Source organism: Myotis daubentonii, chromosome 11, assembly GCF_963259705.1.
Source record: "Myotis daubentonii chromosome 11, mMyoDau2.1, whole genome shotgun sequence".
NCBI classification, from domain to species: Eukaryota; Metazoa; Chordata; class Mammalia; order Chiroptera; family Vespertilionidae; genus Myotis; species Myotis daubentonii.
This window is the reverse complement of record NC_081850.1, coordinates 73,143,737-73,164,590: the sequence shown is the minus strand read 5'-3', so window position 1 is coordinate 73,164,590 and position 20,854 is coordinate 73,143,737. Positions and strand designations below refer to the sequence as shown.

Here is a 20,854-nt window from a genome sequence, read left to right as displayed (position 1 = left end):
CATATATAAAGGAAATAGGAAAGCAGGGCTTACAGGTACTGGTTACCATATGAATGAATTCACATGGTTTTAAAATAAGAAACTCTGAGGAAGATAACATTAGATGAATTTCCTCTACTGTGTCCCACCTCATGAATATTGAAACATTTTGGATCTTTTGACATTTTGACTATCAGAGCAGGAAGAAACATAGCCATTCTGATGGTGATGTGAATGGGAATCTGGTGCAAGTCTTCTGTTCACTGCCTGCCCCTCCATCTTGTCTTAGTGGAAACTGTTGCCTCCAAATGTTGACTGTCTGTAGCAAGCTGATGCCTCTGTTGTTGTGTTTTTTTTTTAAATAAGAGTTTGTGGTTGTAATCTGACTTTGGGGATGAAATAATTTATCTTCATATTTTTGCCATTGTCGCCCTTTAAAAATATGTTTTGTAATGAGCATGAGATGTTATTTACAAGTTCTGACCATTGGATGAAAGTACCAGAAAGTTTAAAAGGGTTTTGGTTTGCCTTGTCTTTTCCTATCCAAACTTCCTCTGCCTCCCTTCTCTCTTGCATTACCCCGTCCCCCTTCCCAACTCCTACTTGTAAGATGATAGACTAAATCGAAGCCTGCCTCATTCTTAGAGATTGAGATTTTAAAAAATAAGTACAGCCCATACCTCCTTTGGGGATTACATTACTTAGCAGTCAGTCAACCTTTGTCATGTCTATCTTTTAAGATATTCTAATCATTCATTTATAGTAGTTTGTTTGATCTGGTATGTGAGCTTTATGCAGATGCTTGCATTGACCACAGTTAAACATTTCGACATAACATTAAAATGAGTTAATTGTATGTTTGTGTCATTATAAAGACAAAATTGAGCAAGTCCAGGAACTAGATCACCTATGAAGTGAAAATCCATAGTATATTTGCTTATGGTTATAAATGAATCCACATTTATACTTTTTGAGGCTGCCCAATTTTTTAATAAAAGGGGGTAGTGAAATGACGCCCTGTGTTGTGAATTTGTTGGCAGAAGTTAATGTGAATCAATGCAAATATCTGGTATAGAGCTCACCGGGTCAGAAAATAAGTGTGTAGCACTTCAGCCTTTAGAATGTTGCAACCTATAGAATAGCGGTCAACAACCTTTCAGACCTCATGGACCACCAGTGGTCCGCGGACCACCAGTTGGTGACCACTGCTATAGAAAACCCCAATTCTTCCTCTGAAAGATTTGTTTTCTGCTGGGCATTATGCCTTCAGTTTTAGTTAATGGCAGGCTACCAATTAGAATATATGTCATAATGGAATCCTGTAAATGAGGAAACCAAAAATTACCAGTTATCTGCCTCTTATTTAAAAATATTTACATTGTATCAATTAGCCCACACAGCATACTACCAATTCTCATTATTATGATAATGCTAGGAAGAAGTATTGGTGGATTTTCCTACATCTAAAAGTTCTTAAAGGAGAATGGTGAATCTGACTTCATTGGGCTAGACAAAATTTCTCCCCAAGAAACATTTGTAGTTTTTGTTTGCATTTAAATAATGCACCAAGTCTTTAAAAAGTGAAATCCCACTCAGTAATCGCTTAGAGGGAATATATTTGGCTCTTAAACTTGGATTTAGTATCATATGACATTTTTCTCAAGTGTGGATATTTTTCATTAATCACATGTTTGACCGGAATTGAACCCGGGACTCTTCAGGCTGCAGGCTAACGCTCTATCCACTGAGCCAAACCAGCTAGGGCAATTAATCACATGTTTGAATTCTTAATTTTGCTGCTTTGGGCCCTCTAATCCAAATTTAAAATGTTAAGGCAAGTCAAATAGCCGTAATTAGATAGTATTCTTAGCTGCCTTTAAAAAATTTATATATAGAATTGAAATATATTTCAGTATTTTTCATTTTTGTAGTTTTGATAATTTTGGCTTAGAAAAGAAATAATGAGGGAACTCCAATGTGACCCTTGAACAGTTTTCATCAATGGGGTAAAGTTTCTGTTAATGGCTATCTTGTTGGATAAGTTTATTTAGTTGTAAAAAAATAAAATTGCTATACGCAGTGTATTCGTAGTATATCTCAAATTGATTATATAAAAGAGCCCCAGTTTGCCTTAAGAATTGATTAAGATTCCTTCTATAAAAAATAGTTATGATTACTATTAGTCCCAGATTTGCACTGTTTGCACCCAGCCAAAGGAACAAGTGCTATGTACCTATTTTGTGCCCTTTGATGTTATATGTGCTTAATAAGATCCCAGATTTTATGTAGCAGTGATCATTGATTTGTTTACTGACTGACTGCCTTTGTGCTCCTGTTTACTTGTGCACAGAATGGCTCTGATGACTTTTTACTTAAGTAATCATAGTGCATGTAACTTTAAAAAAACAACAACTAAACCAAATCATGAAATCTTCTGGGAGTCTTATTAGTTAACTCAAATGCCGCTCTTTTAAAAAAATTTTATTGTTTGGTAATTTGACAGGAACTCCTTGGTCAAATTGTATGTGTCTCTCTCTATCCCATTTTTCCATTAGAAAAGGTTGCGATGAAAGATCCTCCAGACTTATTGGACAGGCAGAAATGCCTGAACGCCTTGGCGTCTCTTCGACATGCCAAATGGTTTCAGGTTGGCTCTTTGTTTTTATCTTACTGTTGATATAGCCTTGCATAGGTTTCATACTTGCCACTTAATGATTTCTGTGTAAATTATAACGTGGGGTACTCTACCTTATAGGGTCATAAGAGTAAATGAGTTAATTTAGGTAAAATGCCTAGTATGGCTTCTACTCTTTAATTATAATATAATCCTTTTCAGCTTAGCACTCTGAATTTCAAATGGTGGCTTATAAAATACAAACATGGGCGAGAAAAGTGAAAACTTTAGTGGCCCAGAATGGTGTGTTGTCATGAGGCTATAAAAGCAATTTTAATAGTATGCTTCCTTTACTTTAAAGCCTGCCGTTCTGAATTATAATTTTACTTTATTTTTTAAATTTGTTTGACAACTGATTATGATTGACTAATTAGTATTCACTTTAAAGAGCCTATCCATGATCAGTGTGCTTAAATGAATGGATTTCAACAAGGATATTGGAATCACTTTGTTTGTTTTAGGCAAGGGCAAATGGATTAAAATCGTGTGTCATTGTCCTTCGTATTCTGCGTGATTTGTGCAACAGAGTCCCCACATGGGCACCATTAAAAGGATGGGTAAGTACTTAAATACAGTTAAAAAGCAAATTCTGAAGTAAAGTCAGAGAAATTCCTGTAGAAATTACATATTACTATGAAATAGCTGTATTCTGAGTTAGCTGAGGTATGCATTACCTATTTTTGTTTTGGAAAAAAATTATGCACTTTTTCATATGAATTCGTTTTTATGTATGTAACATGTCTCTTTTACCTTATCATAATTCATGTTACAGAGCCTGAGATTTTTTTCTTTGACAAAAAGCCTCTATATCTTTTAGAAGTGAATGTCTTCCTGCACTTTGCTCTGTACTATTCACTACTGCCCATGAAAGCTCCTTGACTGGCACATTGCTCTTTCAGTGCTGCTTCCATTTAAAAAAAAAAAAATTATATATATTGATTGATTGATTTCAGAGAGGAAGGGAGAGGGAGAGATAGAAAGAAATGTCAGTGATGAGAGAGAATCATTGATGGGCTGCTTCCTGCACGCCCCCTATTGGGGATCGAGCCCACAAACCAGACATGTGCCCTGACCAGGAATCAAATTGTGACCTCATGGTGCATGGGTCAACACTCAACCACTGAGCAACACTGGCCGGATTAAAGGGTCATTTTAAATTAGTCTAGCAATTATAACTTTCATATAGTATCATCAGTTTTTAATTTATTAAATATAGAGATTTGGTTCTTCATTTATTCTAATTGTAGTACTTGAGGCAGGCTGTCTTAAATGAAGTCTTATTGTGGTTTAAGTGTTTCCTAGGTTATGTGGGAGATAGGGTTGGGTTTGAATATTGATTAGTTATTAGCTATTACTAACTTATATGAAGGCTTGTTATATTTTTATTAAATCAGTTAAGTGACCACAATTTCTTAAGTGATCTTTTCAGGGTAACTCAAGTTTTATAACAAAATGTCTTCTGAATATATTATCTCAAAAATGGTAGATTTAAAAACACTAGCTGGGTTAAAGGTTAATAAACAAAGGGGAAAAGTTAATTGAGTCCTAAATCATAAATGGACTTTCATGGTTTTGGCCTTCATTGTAGATAGAAATGTCAGCTCACATTTAACTGGAATCCTTTTAACACTTGATGCATGTACTAATTTGTAATTTAATATCTTCTAGCCACTAGAGCTTATATGTGAAAAGTCTATAGGTACTTGTAATAGACCTTTGGGCGCTGGGGAGGCCTTGAGACGAGTAATGGAGTGTTTGGCATCTGGAATACTACTTCCTGGTAAGGGTTTCAAACTCTGGAGGCAGAAGAATCAGAAAAATCACATTTTGGTTTATTTTTCTAAATCCTTATTAAATTTATCCTCTGCACCAGAAAGTGATATGTAGGAGTTGTTTTACTTGGAATTTTAGCAAATAGGAAAGTAGGATATCTGTATGTTGAAATATAAAACTCTGTTTCAATAAATGTAATTTATGTTTTATATATACTAACATAAATGGTACTAATAAGATACTATGTCTGCTATGAATTTGCTTTACCTTGAGCTCTGAATTTGAAAATGCAGATGTTTGGTTAAAATGTATTAAGTTCACTCTGTTTGCACTCTGGTGTTTAATTTGGAAACATTAAATTTGGTTTTATTTTCTATATGTAATCCCTTTAAAGATTGGGATGATTTATCATGCTGTGTCTAAATTCTCAGAGTAAGACGAAATGTTGACCTTAGATATATGTGACTTCCAGTAAAATGAGGACATTTAGGTGCTAACATATTGAAAATGAGAGTGTCCTTTGTACTCCATTTAATTAAGCAGATGTAGTTTCTCAGTTTTTCCCCCCTCTATTCCCTTTTTCTCTGTTAGTTTATTGAATTCTAAACTCAGTTCTAAGTGGTACTTGTGTCTTTCTTTTGCCTTTGCCAAAGGGGGTCCTGGTCTTCATGATCCTTGTGAGCGAGACCCAACAGATGCTCTGAGCTATATGACCATCCAGCAAAAAGAAGATATTACCCATAGTGCCCAGGTAGAAGATGGGGCACATCACTGTGATCTATTAGAGGGATATCATTACTTTAGTTTCTGAGTTTTTCTATTTAAACACTATTTTCTTGCCTATTGTTAAGGGAACTTTTCCATAATAACATTAGTGTTAAATGAATAGTCTTTTTAGCTAGATGTTCTATGGCTTTATAAAAGGGCTTTATAAATGGCTATTGAAATGTGAATAACTATAATCTTTTGTTCTTCAGCATGCACTGAGACTGTCAGCCTTTGGCCAGATTTATAAAGTGCTGGAGATGGACCCCCTTCCGTCTAGTAAGCCTTTTCAAAAATACTCCTGGTCAGTTACTGATAAAGAAGGTGAGTATAAAAGTGTTTTTATTGGTGTTGGGCATGGGCAGTGGTAGAGATGATTATGGGGTGCATCTCTTATTAGAGGTGAGGGAATTTAATAATTGTTGATGTTAACTAGACTTATTGTGGGATCATTTCACAGTATAGACAAATGTGGAATTATTATATTGAACACCTGAACCTAATATAATGTTGTCTCAATTATACCCTAATTTAAACAAATTGTTAATCCAAGTCATGCATAAGGATTTTTATTGCTTCCCCCCCCTGACTTTCTGCTTTTCTGTCCCATCAATGACATCAGCTTGCTATTATTTACTCTTATTAGTGATGAACTCAGTTGACTATGTTGGCCAGATTCCATTACTGCATAGATGTAGGGATCATACTTTGAGAATCTCTGGTCTAAGAGAAGAGGTAAGCCATAAACTAGGAGATGATGTTATCGCTGTACTTGGAACTGTTACATAACCAAGAAAGAGAAAACAAATATAAAGGAAAAGTATATTGAAAAAATCCAGGAGTATCTTCCGTTTGTACTAGTCTGTTTGAGTTTCAGTGGAAAGAGCATAGATTTTGGGTCAGTATTGCCTGGGTTCTAGTCATAGCCCCACTCTTTACTGGCTTTAGGTCTTGAGCAATGAGTTTGCTTTTGTCCTAGGGATGTTACCCTGCTTTATTGGCTATGGACAGATTAAGATGCCTGACTCAGTTCCTCGAATACAGCAGACTCAAATATGAATCCACTTACTCTCCTCGTTATGCCCCAAAAAATATCCCCCCCCCCATCTCCTGTTATACTAGAAGGTAGGATGTTTAACACCAGTTATTCCTCACCAGACTACCAGCCCTTGACCTCAGACCCAGTTTCCTCAGTTTTCCACCCAGATGTCTAACAGCCATCTCAAACTTAAGATGTCTAAAATCCAAAAATCTGTCCTTATGCTACCCCTGATCTGCTCTTTCCAGTCACTGGAAACTCTATCCTTCTATGTGCTCAGGCAAAAACCTTTATCCTTGAATCCCTCTCTTTTTTCCCTCCATATCCAAATCATCAACAAATCCTGTCTGTTTTATATTCAAAGTATCTCCAGCATTCAGCTATTTCTTTAACTTCTTCACTATTGCAATCCTGGCCTAAGCTGCCATCATCTCTCAACTGGGTTATTGTAGTAACTTCTCTATCTTGGTCTTTCTGCTTCTGACCTTGCCCCATTTGTCTGTTCTCAACAAGCGATCATTCTTTTTTCCCTTAATTTTTCCTCTTAAAATCAGACTCAAAGGAAGTTGCTTAGTTAGCACTGAGAGTTCCCATGTACCCTTTAGTCAATTTCTCCTACTAGTTACATCTTATATTCTAGAACTGTACAACAAGCATGTCAAACTCGTGGCAAGTGGGCTGCATGCCTCGTCAGCCATGAGTTTGACATGCTTGCTGTTACAATATCAAAAGCAAGAACTTGACATTGATACCATGTCTATGTATATGTTTTATGCCATTTTATTACATGTGTAGATTTGTGAAACCACCTTCACAATCAAGATACAGAACTATTCCATCTTCCACATACTGCCCCTTTATAGTCACACCCGCTTCTTTCTTCTTAATCATCCCTAAACCCTGGAAACCACTGACTTTCCTCTATATTTTTGTCACTTCAAGGAGTTATACAGTATGTGATCTTTTGAGATCTCCCCTTTTTTGTTTACTTGTTCTTCTAATTACTGAAGAGTATGTCAGTTTCCCTCTGTTGTGGATTGTCTAGTCCCCTCCCATCCCCCAGTGTAATGTCCTTATGGCCTGTCCAAGTTGTTGTACGTGTCATTAGATTTATTGCTGAGTAGTATTCTATGGCATTGGATGAGCCAGACTTTGTTTAACTGTACATCTGTTGTAGGGAATTTGTTTGTTTCCAGTTTTGGTTATCACAAATAAAGTTGGTATGAGCAGTCTTGCATAGGTTTTGTAAGCAAATCCTGTTTGTGTGTTAGATTGGCCAGTAGTTTTCCTTTGTTGTAATGTTTTGCCTCTAAGATTATGTTGGTCTCATAAAGTGAGTTGGAAATTGTCCCTTCCTTTTTTTTTCTTTGTAGGAGTTTGCATAAGATTGATGTTATTTTTTCCTTAAATGCTTACAAGAATTTATTATTGAAGCCATTTGAGCACTTGGTTTTCTTTGTGGGAGGGTTTTAAATTATGGATCAACTTTACTAAATAGGTATGAGACTGTCATCCTCTTGTGAGAGGTTTGGTAAATTGTTTTTTTCTACGAATTTATCCATTTCATCTAAATCTTAAAATAATTTTATAAATTTACCTTCTTTGGGTGTAACTTGCTATTTTTCCTTTAAGCCTAGATTTATGTGTATAGTACACGCTTTTTTGCGGGGGGGGGGGGGATGGTATAGCCAAGGTGGAAATTTATTAAAGAACAAGTACAGACTCCCACGTGGGGAAGGGGAAAGAATCTCACAGCACAGACTCCCACGTGGGGAGGGGGAAAGAGTCCCTAGTACATGCTTTTGACATTAGTATCTTTATTATCACTAGGTTAAAACTATCTTTTCTTTTCCCTTATTATCAGTTCTTTGACACATGAGCTATTTAATACACACACACACATACATATAAATTTATTTTTTTTGGTTACTCTTCACCTGAGGATATTTTTTCTGTTGATTTTTAGACAGAGTAGAAGGGAGGGGAAGAGACAGAGAGAGAAACATTGATGTGAGAGAGAGACATCAATGGTTGTCTCCCACACACCCATCTGGAATCGAACCTGGGACTCTTCAGTCCACAGGCTGATGCTCTATACACTGAGCAAAGCCAGCTAGGGCTATTTAATACATTTTTATTGATTTCAGAGAATAAGGGAGAGGGAGAGAGAGATAAAAACATCAATGATGAGAGAGAATCATTGATAGACGGTCTTCCCTACATGTCCCCCTACTGGGGATCGAGGCCGCAACGCAGGCATGTGCCCTGCCTGAACAGGAATCGAACCATGACCACCTGGTTACTGAGTCTACACTCAAAAAACTTAACATCTATAAGAATAAAGAATATTCTTTATTCTTTGTTGTCATTGCTTAATTTCCAGACAGGAAAGGATTTTTTAGTTACCACTTTATATTTGAGTTCCCACTTATTCTACTATAATCTGAGAACATGTTTTGTTTGATTTCTATCCTTTGATTTTTCTTTTTGAGACTTGTTTTATGTTCCAGTACTTAGTCAGTTTTTGTAAATGATTCTGTCTGAAAAATTATGTACATTTTGCAGTTGTTGGTCCGAATGTTCTTTATGAACATTTTGCAGTACATTTGTTCGTTGTGCTGTTCAGATCTTGTACACCTATACTATAAGTTTTGTTTACTTGTTCTTCTGATTACTGGGAGAGTATGTCCGTTTCCCTCTGTTGTGGATTGTCTAGTTCCACTTGCAGGTCTATTAGTTCTTAATTTATATTATATTTTCCATTTTTATAATTTTGGATCTTTTATAGTTTTAGATTTTCTTCCAGAAATTCTTCTAGTTTTTATTTTTTACTTTTAAATTTCTTTAGCATTCTGATTATTCTTTTTAATAAAGTTTGTTTTTTGAAAGCTCCATCATCTGGGTTTCTTTTGGCTCTGTTTCTGTTGTCTGCTCCTTCCTCGATTTTTGATCATAATATCTTATGTACCTGGTTATTGTGAATGCTGGAGACTTAAGATGAAAAAATTGTGGAGAATTTAAAGGCTAGAGTAATACTATCTTTCCCCAGGGTAGATTTATACCTGTTTCTGGTTAGTGACTTTGGCAATCCTGGGTCATTTTAATGTAATCAGGGAAGAAGGTGATTTGAAGTTAGGCTTCAGTCCTCATGAGATCCACAGTGGGGGGAGATTCAACAGGACTTCCCTTGGCGGTCCTCACACTTCAGTTTTTGCCCCCACAATCCTTACTGGCTGTTTCTGGACTTGGAAGATGCCCCTAGAGCAGTGGTTGGCAAACCAGGGCTCGCGAGCCACATGCGGCTCTTTGGCCCCTTGAGTGTGGCTCTTCCACAAAATACCACGTGCGCGCGCGATTGATACTTCGTGGCCCATGTGCAGAAGTCGGTTATAGGCCTGGGTGAGTCTATTTTGAAGAAGTAGCTTTAGAAGAAGTGGGGGGTGTCGGTCCGTCAGGCGACGGGAGAAGGCGCAGGCGGGCCGCAGGTTACGCAGTGCGGGGGGAGGCGCGTGCGCGATTCATGCTTGAGTTGAGTGAGCCAGTCAGTCAGCAGTCTCAGTGCAGTGGTTAGTGCTAGTTCGTCCGCAAATTGTGCACGGGTGACAAAAATACCTACTCGAAGCATAAATTTACCTGTATTTTTCCAACCAGCTGCAGATCCTACAGGTATTTTTGTCATCAATTTAATAGAAGAAATAACTATACAAGACGAGTGTGGATGGGAGATTTGGAAGGAGTTGACCTCAGCGAACGTACCTCAATCAGGTTGAGGACGTTTCTAGCAAAGGCCAGCTTAGGAGTACCCTAATTAAGTTAATAACAATGTACCTACCTATATAGTTTAAGTTTAAAAAATTTGGCTCTCAAAAGAAATTTCAGTCGTTGTACTGTTTGCCAACCACTGCCCTAGGGGAAATGTGGCCCTAAGGCAGGGCTCCCTTCCTCTCCCAGACCTAACTCACTCCATAGTCTTCACTGTCTGGGAGCATATTTTATTCTACATTTTGTCCATTTTTTCTAATTACATCAGGAAGGCTTTTTCAATTTACTTATTTTCTTATACTGGAAGTGGAACTTTTCGATATTTTGTAAAAGCTCCTCTGATGAATTAGTGGCAGTTTGGGTTCAGAACTGCCTCTCTTCATCTTCTGCTTTCCTCTCCTCCTGGGTCAGGTGATTCCAACCACTCAGGCCTTTATGCTGTTTCCTAGCATGTTCCTGCCCTTTGTACTGGTCTGTTTTCCTTGCTTGGGGCTCATTCCCTAATAGTGAATAGCTCATTTTTATTTTCCTTAAGTCTTCATCAAAAGGTCACACCTATCAGCAATACCTTTTTGATCTTTCTGATGAGCACTACAAACAAAACAGCAACACCTCCTCCCCTTTAAGCCTCTTATTTTTTTTTCATTGTGTTCAAAACTATAGGACATGCTGTAATTCCTTTCCACCACCTTGCATAAACTTTTTATTTTTTGCATAAACTCTTTGAGACATTGTTTTGTTCTCTTGTCCAGCATCTAAAATTATCCTGCACATAGAAAATTCTCAGTTAATATTTGTTACTGAATGAATACATACATGAAATTATAATGAGGATGATAGAAGTACATGCTTTAAAGGGTGATGATTAAATAAATTAATACGTGTAAGATATTAAAAATAGTGCCAGGCATATAGTAAGCACTCTCATATTATTTTTAAAAATTATTGCCTCTCAAATGATCACTTCTCATTTCTAGATATTATATAGATTGAAAATGACGTGCGTTTTATAAAACAAACCCATTTCTACCCCCTCCCCCACCCCTATTACTATTATGGTTAGCCCCAGATTTACAGCTGTTCTACAAGGGCTGGGACGGGAGAAGGAAGCTTAATCCATGGAACTTCATAGCCGGAGGATTTAGAGATGAGATCTATGCTTATAAGCAATTGTGATTTCTGCACAATCAGGTAGCAGCTTTTAATGTAACTTAGTGAACAGTTGAGTGATTGAGTAGACTGTGTTCCCTTTGAACTTTTCTCTCTTAAAGAGGGGACATTCCGGGAGACTGGCACATAGGGGTTTTTTTGTGGTTTTTAAAAAATATATTTTATTGATTTTTTACAGAGAGGAAGGGAGAGGGATAGAGAGTGAGAAACATCGATCAGCTGCCTCCTGCACACCCCCCACTGGGGATGTGCCCGCAGCCAAGGTACATGCCCTTGACCAGAATCGAACCCGGGACCCTTGAGTCCACAGTGGCACATAGGGTTTTATATAATGCAGATGAAATACAGTACTAAGCAGATAAGCAGAGAGTGCCTTCTGTAGAAGAGAACATCAAGATTTATAGACCTGAGCAGTAAGCATTGACTCAAGCAAGTGTAAAGTCAGTGTTTGCCCCAAGAGACAACAAATCTTGATGATTAAAGAATATGTAGTTAATGTTAGTATACTTACAAGGTCTCATTAGAAGTATCTGGAAATCTTGTGGCAGAATCTCTTGAGTATAACTTCCCTTTAGGAAAAACCCACAACCAGTTTTTAAGTTGAAGAGACAGAGTTCTTTAAAATACTTGGAGAGGTTGATGAGCTTTTCTCTGATTGGTTTTAACCTGGACAGCAAAGCCTTTTGCCTGACAGCGTTACAGACTAGCTGCTTTACCCAAGAAATTGCATATCATTTAGTTTTGGTTCATACCCACTATGATGTTTCTAAGTCTTGTGATAGTTTTAAAGATACAAGACACGGGCAAAATATCTTTGCCCTTCATTAGAGCACTAAGAAAACATGTGAAATAGCCAATGACACACTACCACATGGGACGCTTTATATTTCTGATACCATAGAAACTCTTAGAAAGTTGAGATGAGAAAAAAGCTGAAGAAAACTTCATGGAAAAGATGAACTGTAAATAAAATCTTAAGTAGGGTTTGACTCGACAGACAGAAGAATATTTTGTAATGTGAGAAATAATCAGATTTTCAAAAGCCTAAGATTTAACATGTGAGCTTTAAAAATTTATACAAAGTAATAAATGTTAAGTTATAGAAATACTTGAAAAGACATAAGTAAAAATAAATCCTAATATCAGAGAACACTCCCTTTAACATTTTGATATATATCTTCCCAGACCTATTTCTGTCCATGCATAAACAGATGTGAATATATACATAGGTGTTTGTATTTGTATATATGAATGAATGGGAAAATAAATATTTATTAAAAGGGATAGATTGTTTCATAAAGATTTACTTTAAAAGTTTTTGCTATTACAAAATGGTAAATACAGTAATTTAATTGTTCAATGAAAGAGTACTATGGTCTTTGTGATTCCTAAGGTTTCCCTTTCTGAACATAGTATATACATTTGGTAGAGGAAATAGAATCATTGTTTTAACTGATAATGAATCTCTTGTAATTGTGTAGGTGCTGGAACTTCAGCTTTGAAAAGGCCATTTGAAGATGGGTTAGGAGATGATAAAGATCCCAATAAGAAGATGAAACGGAACTTAAGGAAAAGTATGTAAAATCTTTATTCTTATAGATGTTAACTAGAAAAGACTCATAGTCTCAGGAAACGAAAATTTTCATAGTGAAGAATTTGATTGATTTGAATTGGGGTTTTTAGAATAGATGTCACTGAGAAATTGATGATTAAATAACTTCTTTTGTTTCCAAGCTTCATTGCTTTGTACAGCAATTTTCAACCTTTTTCATCTCGTGGCACACATAAATAATTACTAAAATTCTGCAGCACACCAAAAGATGCATATTTCCTGATAGGACCAAAAAAAGGGATAATTTTTATTCATCCACACCGGACAGCTATTGTGTTGGCTGTTGTTTTTCTATTTGACAATCTAAGGGAAAAACAGGTCAGTGTCCCTGACTAAATAGTTAGGTATTGTATGTTTTAAAAATTCTTGTGGCACACTGGTTGAAAATCACTGGTTTAGGGTATATTAATTTTGCCAAACAAATTAATGTATAGCTGTAGTAGTGCATATTATTTTTACAGTGATGTTAGCATAATAATTTAAGGAGTAATTTTATAATTATATGAAGTTATTTGTATGTTTTTTTAAAATTCTTCTTTTAAAAAATCTGATGAATTTATAGTGATCACTAGGAACCTACAGATGCATAGATTAAAGCAAAATGGTTTAATATCTGATCTCTCTCTCTTTTTTTTTAACAGTTCTGGATAGTAAAGCAATAGATCTTATGAATGCGCTAATGAGGCTAAATCAGATCAGGCCTGGGCTTCAGTATAAGCTCTTATCTCAGTCTGGCCCTGTCCATGCCCCAGTCTTCACAATGTCTGTAGACGTGGATGGTACAACATACGAAGCCTCAGGACCATCCAAGAAAACAGCAAAGCTTCATGTAGCAGTGAAGGTACTGTATGTCTTTAACTTACTAGTGCTTTGCTATTTTATGTTGTAAATAAGGTGTTCGTTTTCCTATATTAAATTAACAACTTTTTTTAGATTTTAGTAATATAAAGAGTTTTGTGATTTCTGGTCACAAAATTCTTCTTTGGTTGTAAAATATGTGTTGATTATACAAAATTTGGAAAACACAGAAGAAAAAGAAATAAAAATGTAAGTTGCATATTTCTGAGACAGATGATTAATATTTATATATGTTTTATTTATCCAATTTTACCCTCTGATTTTCTTCATTTAACATGTCACGAATGTTTTCCCATGTGTTAAAAGCTTCATAAATAATATTTAATGGTTGTTTGAGTAACATGATATGGATATAATATTATTTGTTTAAACATTTCTTTATCATGGGATATTTGCTATTTGCAGATTTTTTTCTGTCATAAATTTGATCATTGTCTTTGCTCCTGGTGCCTTTTCTGTGTTTCAGAGGATTTACATAGGTAATATGTTACAGGATTGAGCCAATTAGTCATTCATGTAGGTTTGTAGAAAAGTCCTAAATATTGGAATCCCTCTAAGAGCACATTTGACCTTTTGTAGACATATGTGAAAATGTCAAAGGCCATGTAGACTGAAGATAAGTTTTTCACTTAAAAGTTCTGTTATGTAACAATCTGGCATAAGATATAAATGGTCTGTTTTCATGATCATTCCATTTTGCAAGAAGCATTATTAATGTAGATGCAGATATTATCCTAGAACTAAGGATACAGCAGGGAGCAAAGTCTTTATCCTCCTGGAGCTTGCATTCTAGTGTGATACATTGGGGAGACAGGCCACAGATATATAAGTGAGTAAGTTACATGTCAGGTAATAATAAGAACAATGCAGAAAAGTAAGAACTAAGCTTTAATAATATAAAACGATATTTATGTTCTGTCTTATTTATAAAAGGGGTACTTCAGGTGTGATGAAATAGACAGAAGAAGAAAGCCAAGAATGAGGGAAAAGGTGAAGCCAGGAATAAGGCTAAAAATACAGTTTGATAATTTAGCTATAATGTATTCTGAGAATGAGTCACAAATATAGACCTAGGTTCTCTGGCATCTGACACAAAAGCAGGTGAAATCTTGATCCACTGTCTGTGACATAAGAATGGACAGTTGATTATGAGAGGCACAGTTGTTCTGGTATAAAAATCAGGTGGGCATTCTCCTTGGGTAGGCCTTTGTAGGAAGGAATAGCATGATATCTTTTAAAAGATGCCCATGGTGCAGAGATACAGTTTGTGGTTGTTTTGTAGTAACCTTTAATACTGTGTAAACTAGAGGCTTCATAGCAGATTGCAATTCAGTAAAATTTGGGCGAGTTAGTAGAGTGGTAAATTTTGCAATATGACAAGATTTAGATGCTATGTGTTCTCATAATAACCATTAACATTTTGGTATGTATTTTTCCAAATCCCCCCCCCAACTTACAATTTCAAAATCCAAAAAACACTAAAAATGAAAAATACTTTTCTAAGTTTGATGCAAACTCACTTGATGGGAAAACCTGACTAGAATTGATGTGTGGCTATTTTTAGTCTTTATGATTCTATTTAATGTGAATATTTTATCTATTTCTTTGACCAAACATGGGGTAGCACCTTAAATACCACTGGAGATTTAGAAAATATATGGTAAATATATTGTAGTCGCTTTCTAAACTCTGAAAAGTTATAAATTCTCAAAACAACCTGGCCCCAAGGGTTTTAGGGAAAGAATGATGGGAACGCCCTAACTGGTTTGGCTCTGTGGGTAGAGCGTCGGCCTGCGGACTGAAAGGTCCCAGGTTCGATTCCGGTCAAGGGCATGTACCTTGGTTGAGGGCACATACCCAGTAGGAGGTGTGCAGGAGGCAGCTGATTGATGTTCCTCTCTCATTGATGTTTCTAACTCTCCATCCCTCTCCCTTCCACTCTGTGAAAAATCAATAAAATATATTTTTTTAAAAAAAAAAAGAACGATGGGAACTACAAAATATATACTTAAAATGGGATCATGTTTTCTTTGTTCATCTAAAAATATATTGAGGTTTTTTTAATAGTTATCACAAAGATTGTTCTCATTTTTACTGAGAATCTAATATTTCATTACCACTATTCTACTGCAATGTCACTAATCCTTTTTTAAATTTATATGCTTTCTGTTGATCACTTTACATCTTTTTGAACTAGTATGATTGATTCTCCCTTAAGATGTATTCTACAGGTAGAATTACCAGGTCAAGAAGAAAGCCCATTTGAATGGTCTGTTAATTCATTAAATATGTATTGAGATTTCTATTAATGTCAGGCATATATTTCCAAATTGTCATCCATAAGGTTATACCACGTTACAAGTTCTATATTAGAGAGTTTTATATCCAACATGTGTTTGTGAAAGTAGGTTCCACTTGATAAAATTCCTTGCATTTCTTACTCACTAAGCTTGGTGTAGGTTTCTGTACCTGTTATGACAAATCACACCATAGAATCAAAACAAGAAGAAACCAATTTCTGCCACAAGAGCCTGGCTGCTCAGCAACAGGAAGCCTACAGTGGCCAGTCTTCCCTTTCCTCCTCAAGTTATTTCTCCTTAGAGTCCCTCACAAGTAACACCTGTAGGGACAAAAGCAGCCGTATTTCATGGAAAGAATCTTATTCATTATGGAAAAAAGATCAGTTAGAAGGGGACACGAAGTGAAGGCTCTTTGGAGAGGTTCTGGGAGCTATCAGCTCTCTATGAGACAGAAGCTATGAATGGGACTTTGTTTTGAGTAGAGAGCCGTGGGGTAGAACGTGTTTTTATGTGTTTTCACTCTTGGCCTCTAGTCTTTTAGGGTGTCATCTTTCTCATTCTCAACCCCCTATCATGAGGAAAAAAAAGGCATGATTACACTGGACTTCCCAGTCACCTTATTTCCAGGACTCATCTTGTGAATTTCAGCTTATTTGATGTGTTTATTAGGTTGGATTTGTTAGCTAGACATTTGAAACCCACCTTTCTTTGGTATAGCAAATTTTTGGCCTTAATTTTCATTTCAAACAAACTTTCATTCCAGAAGTCTGAGGAATCTTCACTTTTTATTTTTATAGCATATACCAGTTAATCTTTTTTAAAAAATTTTATTTTATTGTTTAAAGTATTACAAATAGTAGTACATATGTCTCCTTTTTTTCCCCATTGACCTTCCCCTGGCCTCCCCTACCCCCCGGCACATGCCCTCACCTCAGTTAATAATCTTTGAATTATGTATTCCTAGAAAATTACTTGACTTGAAATTTTTTGTCAGTTGAGCTGCATTGCAAGTATTCTGTATCCTTTGATATTATTTGTCAGTTATATAAACAATTTATGAATGTATTGAAATAAGTTACTATAATAACAGGTAAATAAATGACTTTGACATCTGAGAAGAGGGCAGAGAAATGGTGCTAAGTAATGTACATGAGGCTATTTTAACTGTCTGTTTTAAATGGGAGGAAACTGCATGTCTCTATCTATATTTTATTGGAATAAAACAAATTTACTTGTGACTCTGGCTTTTGACTTGCAGCTTGTTAGCTAGTGTTAATTCCAGGCTAGTAACTGTTCTCTCAGGGATGTGATTTCTCGGGAAGAACATATTCATTCTCAGGACTCAATGGAGCATGCATGCATTTTCCTCAGAAAGCATTAATGAGGTTGTAACCAAATGATGTGAGTGTGTGCTCAGTGTCAAGAACTACCTGACCACTTTTAGAACTCAAGATGTTAAAAAAAGGGGTTCTTGGCTTTATTCCCAATTAATACAAGGAATTTATTTGTGATTTCAAGTGTTCAACAGAATGCCAGATTTTCCATATGAATTGGGTGAATTAATTTCAAGTTCTCTTGTACAGAGTTCTTAGGCTCTTTTTTGTTTAGTGGTACTACCTTATCTATATGGCTAGTCCGTCATATCAGATGGCATTGTTTATAAAGGCTGGGCTGCCAGGCTGCTCATTTGTGTGATTATCAGAATAGTTTATTTTTATTTATGGTCTTTTTAAAGCCAACTTTATTGAGATATAATTTATATGCAGGAAAGTTAATCATTTACTGAGATTATGGTTTTTGGCAAATGTTTATAAGCGTGTAACTACCACCTCCATCAAGATATAAAATATTTTGTCTCACCCAGAAAGTCCTCTCATGTCTCATAGTAGTGCATCTCCCTTGCCACGCCTCTAGCCCCTGGCATCCTCTAATCAATATTAGTTTTCAGAATAGTTTTTTTGAGAGACACCTGTTAGGTATAGCTGGGATTGTACAGAAATACAATATGCTTTTATGTTCCAGCAACTTAAAACATTAGTCAAAAGCTAAAGCAAATACAGGGATCTTTAGGAACCTCTCTCTTTATTTTCTGATATAAACCTTTAAATTAGTAACTGACAGTGCTATATCAACCTGTTTAAAAGAGGCTTATGCAAGTGCTGGTGAACGTATTTCTCTCGTAAACGGAAAAGCAGTGTCATCTGGAAGGAGGTTTTTAAAAGGCACACGCGCGCGTGCGTGCGTGCGTGCGTGTGTGTGTGTGTGTGTGTACACATACAGAGCTCTGAAAACGTTATTTTATAAAAGATAAGAAATGCCAGGCATTGACTGGAACTTTAGAAGAATGAACATTGGAGGAAGCCAAGCCATAACCAGTTCTTGTGAGGAAGGGGTGGAAATACAAACCTGAAATTGTTCCTGGTTCACTTCTTACAGAGACTGAACCTAAAGACTGAATGCTTCCTTTCAGGGCTCACTTATGGTTTTTGTTAAAAGCAAAGAGGCCAATAGGAGAAAGGTTCAGATGTTATTTTGTAATTGATTGGAAAATTGGTTTCAAGGTAAAGAAAGCTTCTTGATGGCCTTTTTGTGCTAATTTCTCCTAATGGGTTGAATTACATAGAATTTAGAGGTCAACTAATCAGTCTTCCAGTCTTACAAATTGGAAAATTGAGGACCAGAGGAGAAATTCAGGATTAGACACTCCTGTTTTTTCTTTTCTAGTCCAATGTACGGTTTTACGTTTCCCCTCACCTCATTAGTTGAACTTGGCTATTTTCTCTATCTCTTACCTCCAAATTAAATGGACCAGGAGCAACCTCAGGTTTTCATTTCCATCATCCTTTATTTAAACCTAATTACTCTGTGGAGGCTTTTCCCATTTTTATGGTGATACCCTGGTAGGTAAAACCAAGGATTTGTATATGTATTTAGTACCATCTTGCTCTTGCTACAAGGTAGTTAATAGATTCAAATGTTGTGGATTTGAAATTCTTGTCTTTAATATTTCATCTATTCTCTGTGGTTTCTGTTGTTTGAATAACACTGAATCTTAATGTAATCTGTACAGGTATTGCAGGCAATGGGATACCCAACAGGCTTTGATGCAGATATTGAATGTATGAGTTCCGATGAAAAATCAGATAATGAAAGCAAAAATGAAACAGTGTCTTCAAACTCAAGCAATAATACTGGAAATTCTACAACTGAAACCTCCAGTACCTTAGAGGTATATTTATACATTATTTTCCTTAGGGGAAAAAAAAATTCATTATAGAAAACTTGAAAAATATAAATAAAATAAAAAAGTATATATAAATGGATATATTCCAAAGGCAGGTATTATTAATATTTTGGTTTATTTTCATCCAGTCTTTTTAAATAACAATTTTTTTAAAATTCTCACTTGATACTCCCCCCCCCCTTTTTTTTTTTAAAGAGAGAGTGGAGGGGAGGGAGGGGGAGAGACGGAAAGAGAAATATCAATGTGAGACAGACACATGAATTGGTTGCCTACCGCACGCATCCCAACTGGGGAAGGCATTTAACCTGTCACCCAGGTACGTGTCCTTGCCCTGGAATTGAACCCTCAACCCTTTGGTGTGCAGGCTGACACTAATTATTGAGCAACACTGGCCAGGGCTCTGTAAGTATTTTTATGAGGACATTTTTATGCAGTTTTACATCTTGTTTTTTCCCCCACTTAATTCTAAAAATACCTGTAAAAAGCCCTGGCTGGTTTGGCTCAGCTGGTTGTAGCATTGTCCTGTGTACCAAAAACTTACTGGTTGGATCCTGGTCAGGCAATAGCCTGAGTTGCAGGTTCCATCCCTGATGGGGGCACGTACAGGAAACAACCGATTGATGTTTCTCTCATACACCCATGTTTCTCTCTTTCCTTTCCCCTCTCTCTCTAAAAAAAATCAGTAAAAACATACCCTCACATGAGGATTAAAAAAATTTTAAAAATCTGTGAATGTACTGTGTACTGCACAACATGTTTAACTAGCAGTTCCCTTTTGCTGCATTTCCCAAGTATATTAACTATAACTGTAGAGCAGAGAAACAGAAGATCTAGTGGAAGAAATATAGGATTACTTGAAGTTGTGCTAAGCTGAAGCAGTGGGTCATCATTGAGGTGGAACGGCTCTGAGAAAGGCATATAGCTTGACCTATTATGTTCCTTAGATTTTGGGGAAATCCTGGCCTGTGAGCTTATTAAAACAGAAAGGGGCAGAATCCACTCAATATATTCACAGCATATTTGGGAATTCATGGAGCCCTTGTTTATTGCATTCTGCATAAGGAAAATTGGCTTTCAAGTAACAGCAATAGCTTACATTAGCATTTAAAAATTGTCATGTCTAAGAATGCGTATTTATTAAGGACTAAACTCTTCTTAGTACCTGCTTACTACCAGTTGCTGAAGACGGGTCCAGAGCCTCAAGATGCCCTCAGGCTAGAAGGGCAAAAGACATGTTTATAACTAATTATACTGTAATGTGATAAAGCGCTGTGATTGCAAACTGAATATAATGATGTAAAATCTCCAAGTAGGAAATGATTGAAACTTATACACATGTGAAATCAAAGGAAGTAAAATGTGAGCTAGGTTTTAGATGATGTGTAGGATTTTTTAGGGAAGAGATAGAAAGAAGGCATTCTAGGTCAGAGGACTAGTAGGTTTAGAGGAGTTGTGAAAGGAAATGTTTAGAAGCACCAGGTGGGCCAGTAAGGAGGGCCTGATAGGGACTGAAGCCTGTAAAAAACCATGTTGAGGATAGTAGACATGGTACCTGGCTTCTGAGAAGACTAGTCAGTCATTCACAAGTGGTAGTCACAGGCAGAGCAAGATGTTTTGCTGGCAGTTTTTGAAATTCTAAGAAGAGAAAGAGCTCATTAATTATGAGGCTCAGACCTTT

General features: G+C 36.3%; 1 protein-coding gene across 16 annotated transcripts in view; it reads left to right on the top strand.

Moving 5' to 3' along the window:
• The window catches only part of STRBP (spermatid perinuclear RNA binding protein), a 142,294-nt gene that overhangs the window by 92,520 nt on the left and 28,920 nt on the right, over nt 1–20,854 (top strand). For 15 of the 16 annotated variants that reach the window (XM_059657944.1, XM_059657940.1, XM_059657949.1 and 12 more), the window contains exons 6-13: nt 2,535–2,626; nt 3,115–3,210; nt 4,322–4,433; nt 5,080–5,177; nt 5,404–5,515; nt 12,644–12,736; nt 13,416–13,615; nt 19,003–19,161. In XM_059657944.1, the coding sequence (XP_059513927.1) occupies nt 2,535–2,626; nt 3,115–3,210; nt 4,322–4,433; nt 5,080–5,177; nt 5,404–5,515; nt 12,644–12,736; nt 13,416–13,615; nt 19,003–19,161 (962 nt within the window). The remainder of the gene's footprint in view (nt 1–2,534; nt 2,627–3,114; nt 3,211–4,321; nt 4,434–5,079; nt 5,178–5,403; nt 5,516–12,643; nt 12,737–13,415; nt 13,616–19,002; nt 19,162–20,854) is intronic. The other variant, XM_059657955.1, reaches the window with a different exon arrangement.